The sequence below is a fragment of the Olea europaea genome, chromosome 15 (genome assembly GCF_002742605.1).
Source record: "Olea europaea var. sylvestris chromosome 15, O_europaea_v1, whole genome shotgun sequence".
NCBI lineage: Eukaryota > Viridiplantae > Streptophyta > Magnoliopsida > Lamiales > Oleaceae > Olea > Olea europaea.
Genome location: NC_036251.1, coordinates 22,465,441 through 22,474,272, shown reverse-complemented (window position 1 = coordinate 22,474,272; position 8,832 = coordinate 22,465,441). Strand labels below are relative to the sequence as shown.

At 41.7% G+C, this 8,832-nt stretch overlaps 1 protein-coding gene across 1 annotated transcript in view; it reads left to right on the top strand.

The window, feature by feature from the left end:
• The first annotated feature begins 7,738 nt into the window (after positions 1-7,738).
• Positions 7,739-8,832, top strand: part of LOC111411395 — a 5,339-nt gene continuing 4,245 nt past the window's right edge. The window contains exons 1-2 of the mRNA XM_023041930.1: positions 7,739-7,915; positions 7,993-8,825. Of these exons, the coding sequence (XP_022897698.1) occupies positions 7,756-7,915; positions 7,993-8,825 (993 nt within the window). The 5' untranslated portion in view covers positions 7,739-7,755. The remainder of the gene's footprint in view (positions 7,916-7,992; positions 8,826-8,832) is intronic.

Below are 8,832 nucleotides of genomic sequence, written 5' to 3'. Positions count from 1 at the left end.
CCCCCCCCCCCCCCCCCCCCTTTTTTCCCGGAAACTGCATTAAATAAAACACCAAATTAAATTGAAAATAAGATGGATGCTCTGGAAAGTGCCTCAAGTTTGTAACACAGAGGCATAATGGTATTATTCTATTTCCCCATTCGTTGGGTGGTATTGGGCATTCTTAAGGCCAAAAACTAATTGAAGAGGTGAGACTTTTCTTCATACTTATAAACTAACCATTAGTCTCTTTCACAATCGATGTAGGACAATCTCAACAATCTTCCCCTCACACATCGGGCCTTGCGGGAGACTAAACCCTTCTACCCTCACACATCTGACCCTGCAGGAGATCAAACCCGTCTCTCCCTCACATAGCGGGCCATGGTTGAGCTCAAATTTGTCTCACCCTCACACAAACTCGCATCTTTCGTGATTGTTGAGTCTGATATTTGTTGATGACTTGGGCTCTGATGTCAGTGTTGGATGATATTACACATTCTCAATCCCAAAAGCTAACTCAAAAGGTGGGACTTTCCATTATACTTATAAACTGACAATTAGTCCCTTCCACAACCGATATGGGACAAACTCAACATCTGTGCTTTGTTATACAATACTTGAACTAAATGGTATAGAACAACATTAAAGAAAAATAGAAACTAAAATCTTGTAATATTATACCATCCATCTTGGTCAATAGTGCATAACAAACATAGCTGGAAGGTTCACTAATGTTTAAAGACTACTTTCGACAAAGAGGAGACGAAGTCCTGATACTATTTTCTGGATACATGATTTATGTTGTTTGTTTTTGGTCTTTGGATCAATTATCAATACATATAAATAAGAAGGATGCTGAGCCAACTATACCTAAAGGAATATTAATTGGATCTTGCTACCTTTTTGGTGAAAAAAATATCACATTCCACAAATTCTTTAACTTTTTCATCAAATTTATTCAATATGGAATACCACCTAATTTCAGAAGCCAGATTGGTTTCTATCTCAATTTAATTCTGATAAAACTGAAAGTATTCATATAATTTTTCAACTGATATAAGCCTTCTTATATTTTATCATTTAACTAATTGATGGTCCCTCCATTTAGCTTTTCTTGAAAGAATGAGAGAAAAAATATGATGAACGCACCTGTGAATTAGTAAAAGGAAAAAGAAAAGAGTGATGAGGGATTGCAAGATACTTTCATTTTACACTTTAGGTAAAGCGGATGATTTGACACAAATCAAAGGTTGAGATGCATATCACTACTTCGTAAATGGTATTGCATATTACTAGACGATATCAAAAAATAAAAAAGAAGTTAAAACTTACCCATAGTGCTAAGAAAAGCAAAAAAGAATCCCATAATATATAGGTTCTATTCTTGACCTAATTATGATCACATTCTGTTTGAAGAAATCATGGAAAGCCTTACAAGAAGGAAATATACATTCATTCATCTCCAATAAAAGAAGAATGGATTGAGACAAAAAGTGTCATAGAAAAGAAAACATGCCAGTGTCTTATTTTAAAGCCCAACATTCTTGGAGGGAGATGGAGATAGTGAGGGAAAAGAGATGAAAATTCACCTCATTTCTATATATCATAACATTTTGTACAAATCAAATAGTAAAAAATGATATCAACGAACTAAATTAAGAAGACTACTTGCATAAATTTCTTTTTTATTTCAATTTTTTAATGAGAAGTCTTTATCATATTAGCCCATTTCAATGTTTCATGTAACAAAAAAAAAAAAAAAAAAAAAACTTTTAATGTGAAATTTTTTTAGTTCAGTCCGGAATCTATCCTTGAACGCAACTATACAATTTACCTTATTATACTAATAACTTACGTGACATATAATTAGATCCACATTGGCTAACTGGATATCAATTATGTCAAATGAGCTTTGAGACAGTTCATTAGCCTATCTTAGCCGCTTTATGTGTGTATGCATGTCCTTTAGCCCATCTTGGCCTACCTTATATGCCATTCTGTATCTACGTGTGTGTACGTCCATTCTGCATCTGCTATTTGCAATCTTTATCTTTGTGATAAATCTGTTTGAAACTGCTGTTTTTGTGAGAATAAGTGTTTTTCCTTGATTAGCTCTCTGCACTGAGCTATGATAGTGTTCTATAATTTGCTGCCTCTATCATATTTCGTACTTACTAATATAATGAGCCATATTTTAACTTTGTGTTAAATTTCGACGTCACGTAAGTGCAAAATGACTTCTAATAATTTTAGTTGGACCTTTTTAGTTTATACTTCTGAAGGCGATTTCCCGATACGATTATCTAGAAAAGTAGGAAAATCAGATAGTGCTAAGAATTTGTGGGGGAAGATTTGAGTAAATTGCAAATGGTTAAATATTTACCAGATAAAACAACCTTTTCCCTTTTAGTTAGATCTTTCAAAAGATCTCGATGAGAGTTTAGATGTGTTCAATTAAATAGTGCAAGACATTGATGACTCCGGAGATGAAGTGCCTGATGATTACAAATCAATCACCTCTAAACTTCAAACCTGAATCTGCTAGAGAGATTAAACAAGCCATTAACCATGGGACATAGTTATCAATTCCTTGAAAGCTAGAGAACGAGAGCTTAAATCCCTCTAGAGATGAGAGTAATGCGACCAAAGGGCTTTGCTAGAGGAATGAGTACTACTAGATATAACTACCATGAAAAACACGATAAGATGGATAAGAGTGAACATAGCCCCTCTTTGACAACTATTATTTGGATAAAATGGTGTTTTGAATAGTAATTTTTTTTGGAGAATGCATAATTAAAAAGTAGGGAAATTTTTTGAATTTACGTGCAGAATATTTCATTGTGTGTACATGTGATTGAAAATGAGTATGTAAAAAAAAGTTTTGAAATAATAATTGTCAAACAGGGCAATTCTAGAGCAATTGAAAAAAGTACGAGTATAGTAAAATAGCTTGTCATCCATTAATGCCTCAAATAACAAACCGACTTATAAGATGACCACCGACAATCGCTGACTATGAATAACATTATTCGTGTAACAAAATATGAAATCTCATTCTGTCATAAGAAAAAATGAAGAAAAAGATAATAATAAAAGCAAGAAAATGTGGCTGAAGTATCAATGGGAATCTTAGTGAGGTATACATGGCCTCATCAAGAGTGCATGGCCAAAACACAGCTAAAGTGCCTATGGTTATTGGGCTCAAATCCAAGTTCCAAACTATATAAAATGGTCGAGTGTCCTTTCAAATTAGTACAACACTAATCCAATTTTTCAAATGTTTCATAAAAAAATTCCTACGACCATCTCCTCGTGTCGAAGAACGCATACTTGCGAGCTACCCTAGTCGACTAGCAGATTTCACTTAAATAATTAATCAAAGCAATTTGAAACCAAATTATATTAAAGTGTTCGTATGAAAAGTGATTTTCTTAGAGAATGTGAATCAATTTCCAATATCTTATCCCTGAACAGACTATTGTACTAAGCCCACCCTCAATTACAGTGACTAAAATTAATTATTAACTTTGACTTAAATTAAAATTTTGATTTTAATTGATACCAACCCGAGCTAAGCATGACCAATCAAGCGCAAAGTCTAGAAATGACAAGTTTTTGGCATAAGTTGAAATCCAAGTTTCATCTGTGGTCTAAACCTACTTAACGACGGGTTTAAATTGTACATTGGGGCCCCCCAGGGCACATCCAAGTTGGCGGAACAATCACATTGGGGGGCTCTGGAACCAAGTGTGGGGAGTTCGATTCCTGGTTGGAGCAGCCAAGTGATGTAATAACCAGAGGAAGGGTTGGAGCAGCTTGGTGATGTAATAACCATGGAGGAGGGTCCCTTTGGGGAAGGAGTAAAAGCCATGTGGGAACCAACAAGGGCACAACCTGCGATTTACCTCCACTAGTCACTGAAGGGCCGGGGGCTAGAGGTCCAGGATTTAGTCCGACTAAGCTGGGACACCTGGGTTATCAAAAAAAAAAAAATAAAATTGTACATTGGGGACTGTACTGCGAGGGTAAACCAAATAAATCTAATACGGATAAAACTTTTCACTTTATGCTAGACAATTTAAAATAAACCCATATTCATTGTTATTAGCGTTCCAAAATATGCATATATAGTAACTACAAATTAAAATAGAAAATAGTAGAAGGAAAGTATTACTATACTTGTTGCATATTGTATTGCTAAAACTTCGCGTAGCTGTTTACTTGGAGAAATAAATTATAGAATTTTTTATTTATTGATAAAAGAATCTGATCAAAGATTTTTGCACGTATAGAAACTGGGAAGTTCAGAATTTGATAAAAGGAAAATTTTAAGCAAACTAATCTAGTTTGGTTGCCTAGGATGTCCATGACAAGGGTATGAATACCTTCAATGACAGTAACTTAAAACTTCAAAAATAGTTATTCCCAGTTCCTTTTTGTTTGTCATACTTTTTTTTAATAATCTTGGCATTAAGATAGCTTCAAAATTATCTTATAACCTTCTCAGTGTGGCACTATTACACGAGTAGAAAAGTCGACATTAACTGATATTAGCACAATTAACGAGCTTAAGACACAGATGATCAGAAGTGACACAAACAAGGACATATGTTAATTCATAACTATCCATCATGGGCATGGGCGGTTGGTCCAAATGTTCATTAAAATTTTTTTAAGTAAATTGTTTTTTTATGTGCAATATATATATATATATATATATATTTTTTTTTTTTTATATACGCATTAGCTTGTGTTAAATTTTTTCCTGGATCCGCCATGATCATGGGTGCATTTGAAAGAGCCAACTATCCTTGATGTTACAGCAATTTCTTTTCCCCAGAAGGGAAATAAGTCCACTTTAGATATATAGCTAAAATTACCAGATTTTTCCATCGATGGCTGCATGAGTTTGTTAATATCCTTGATTCTTTACACCTCAAGTATCTTTTCCTTTTGCACAGATCTCTCACTCTCAATCTGCAATTTAGTAAGCTCGATTATCAGTGTTGACCTCTAAAAATGGCTCTTCCACGTGGCCAACTTGTAGCTACTCCACGTATTCCTCCCTACGAAATGAACACACTGTCAGGCGCACACGGCCGGAACCAACGGTGGTGGCGGCCGTATACACTCCGACGGTCAAGTCAGATTTGGGTGGTCGGAGCAGTGTTCAGGGACTACACAACTCAATCAGTCAATAAAGGGGGAGGAGAATATATATAAACTTGTTATGAAGTGCTATCTATTGAGAGTTTCATTACCTTTGCCTCTGGCCAATCTTTGGGTATTTATAGATGGTATGAACCGTGGGATGTGGAACACGTGTATACATCTGACGGTATGAAGTGTCTGCTCATAGACGTCAATCAGCCGCGCTTGTAGAGTGGGCGGACAGTTTGTTTCCCCCTAGTCGAATTGACATAAAGTTGATAAGTCACATCAAATAGCTTTATGGGGGACGTCACATCAATTTAAACCTTATATGCAGAGCAAATCTTAAATTGGCAGCGAATCTTCTAACGGGGGTTCAAGCCACTTGAACCCGACCTCGGAGACGGGACACTTCAGAATATCAGTGGCAGGAATCGATGTATCACTTCGGAGAGGCTTCGGGGGGTCGGAGTGGTTCCGAGGCTCATAAAAAGGAAATCTGTTGACCTCCAAAAATGGCTCCAACAGGCACCCTCGCTTCGTCCCCTCGAAACCTTAACTTGTGAATTGAATTCATATTATAGAGAAATGATGTGAAATGGGCTAAGGCGGGTTGATGGGCCTAAGTTCGAGTCCAGTACGAGGTGAGCGGAGTGATAGGCACTTCGGCTAGGCGCACAACACTAATGGCCCTAGCTCGGGTCCAATAAGGTGGCCCAATATGGAGTGATAATTCATAGGCGTAACAGTAGTCCCCCAAGTCCGAGTCGTGTTATTTATATGCGGGTCGGATTTGAAAACTAAACTCTCAAGTAGGCGAGGTCCTACAGATTGCCTCAAAAGATGGGTAGCTCCAATAAGCGAGGGCTTATGAATTGCCTCAGAAAATGTGTCAGAATCAGCGAGGCTCATAAAATGAGGCGTAACAGTGGTCCCCCAAACCTGAGAATGGATATTTATATTATACGTGGATTTGTTTTCCTGACCGGATCGCGGCATGGGGGCAGCCGAAACTTTGTAGAGCATTGGAAGAACGCAGAGCGTTATAGCGTTATAGAAATTTTTGGGGACTCGTCTTCACCGAAGCGTTGTCAGGAAGAGGGAGACGGCTCAAGCTTTGCAAAGCATGGGATGGGGGTGCATCGACCGAGGTGATAGCAAACGGGGCAATTGCACCGGGTGCGCCCAGGCTTTGTAAAGTTGGGGGACTCGTTCTCGTCGAAGCGTTGACGGACAAAGGGTCGACGCGTGGGGAGATGGCTAGAACTTCGTAAAGCAATGGAGGGAACGCAGCGCCCGAGGTGATTAGCGACTGGGGCCTTCGCATCGGTTGCGGCCAAGCTTTGTAAAGTGGGGGGAGGAGATAATCCGAGGTGACCCAGAAGTCCAATGATTTGACAACTGTTGCGTGTTTCCAAGGTGACAGTTGGGTACCACACCCATTCCCCTAGAAGGCTGTCGCGGCCAGTAATTATTGTTGACGGCTGTTGTTAACCGAGGCGACGCGTTTCATTTTAGCGTGAAAGCCACGGCGACATCTTGGGCTTAGATCACATGTGGCGTTTCATTTCAACGGCTGGGATCGAGAATACAACGGACGGTTTAGATTGACCGTATTTGAATTCAAAGGTGGAGATTGGTTTCGTTTTTTCTATAAAAGGTGAACTTTGGGGGCTTACCAGAGTTTCTACCTTTGCCACGAAAAAACAAAATTTTCTCCCAAGTTTTCGGCGATTTCCGGCGTTCTACAAGTAACTCCGGCGACAGAGAGTGATATTTCCGGCGCTCTTGCACCATTTCCGGCTAGGAAACACTTTCGAACCCGTAAGTTCCAGTACCCATTTAGACTAAATATTTCTTAACGAATGGCCTCGGAAGGGAGTTCTGGTATGGGTAGGAGTTTAGAGATTGTGAGGGTGGACGAGCCCATTGTGGCGACCTCCTCAGAAATAGTTGGGGCCATAATGGGAGGGGAAAACATGTGGAAGCGACCAGATAGCCCTCCGGATACCTCTGTGCACTGGGGGGCATCGGACTACCCATCAAAGTTGAGGGAGGCCGACCTTGGTAGACTTAGGACGGAATATAGGATCCCGGACAATGTGGACCTGATTCTCCCAGGGCCAGAAGAGAGGGCTTGTTATCCAAGGCCGGGCTGCGTGGCCATTAGCGAGGCGATCCTTAGGGCCGGACTTAGGCTGCCTATTCACCCGTTCTTTAGGTTGGTGCTTAGGTCTTACGGGCTAGCCCCGACGCAGCTCAATCCGAACTCCTGGAGCCAGATGGTGGGCTCCTGGATGTTGTGGAAAGAGGCGTCGTTAGGAGTGGAGATGCCCCTTTCCGTTTTCCAAACTCTTTACATACCCAAGGTTACTGCCGGGGGGGATAAGACCCGGGGCTGGTACTACCTGACGTCATGGGGTTCCCACACTCCATTTGTGATCGATCTGCCGAGCTCCATCAAGGAATGGAAGAGCTCTTGGTGCTGGGCAGCGGGACGATGGGACACAATGGAGGGGGACCCCCTGGCGCCTCTTACAGTCCCGACGAAGTTTTCAACACTTAGTGAGTATAGTAGTTGATATTTTATTTCTCTTCGGTCGGGCTTGTGTTTAACAGATGTTTCTTTTCGTAGGTTCCCTCCCTCGGTGCGAGCTGTCGACAGAGGACTTCGACATTATTTGCGTTATTTATCAACTGCCTCAGAAGAAAAGATCATATCACAGGCTCATTCGGAAAAACATACACTTCATCACTCACGAATTAATGGCGTCCCAAGGTAATAGGACCGAAGCCCACACTCTTTTAAACTGAACTCCCTATACTTGTATTAATTCCTCACTCGTTTCTTTGCAGATAACTTCAAGAAGAAGCTGCCAGTACGCCCTGACTTCAAAACAATTCAGAAAATGATGGCCGAAGCAAGGGCGCTGAAGGCCTCCTCCTCTTCATATAAAAAGCAAATGGAGGAGCTGGTGGAGGCCAGTAAGAGACTTCAGCCTCCGACGGAGGAGGAGGTTCAGGAAGATCCAGAGGCCGACCTTCAAAGGAAGGGCAAGAAAAGTACTGTACCTCCCAAACGCCCAACTGTGGCGAGGCCACCCCCAGTTATGCGGCAGACAACTATTCCCACGGGGGTGGCCCTCCCAGAGAGAAATCCCACTGCTACGGAGCCTGTCGCTGCCCCGGACGCGGCGCCCCTCGCGGCTGTACCTATTGAACATGTTCCGGGGCAGCAGAGGAGAAAAAGGGCTCGCTCCAGCAAAGAGGTTGACTTCCTCGGCACCAGTTCCGAAGAGCCGGTAAGGGAGGTGCTGGAGGCTCTCCCTCCAGAAACAGCTGCGGTGGCGGTGGTCCACAGCAAGTATTGGACTGAAGAGTGGAGGGAACACACCGCCTCCTGTACTGCTGAAGACTTGGTGGCGGCGAACAGCGCCTGCGTGGCCCGAGCACTAAGTACGAGTATCCAACTCGAGGGCTTGGTGAAGGATCTAAACTCCAAGAGGGAGGACCTCGCTAAGCGCCTCGAGGAGGCAATGCATTACGGGGACGCTGTGCGAGCTGCCCAGGCCAAAGCTGCCAAGGCAGAGGAGGAAAAGAGAGCTGCTGAGGTCCAGCTCGCTGCTTCGCAGGCGGAGGTGGAGCGGCTGAAAAAGGAGCTCTATGAGGTGGAGTGCCAGGTGGCTGTGGTGACTC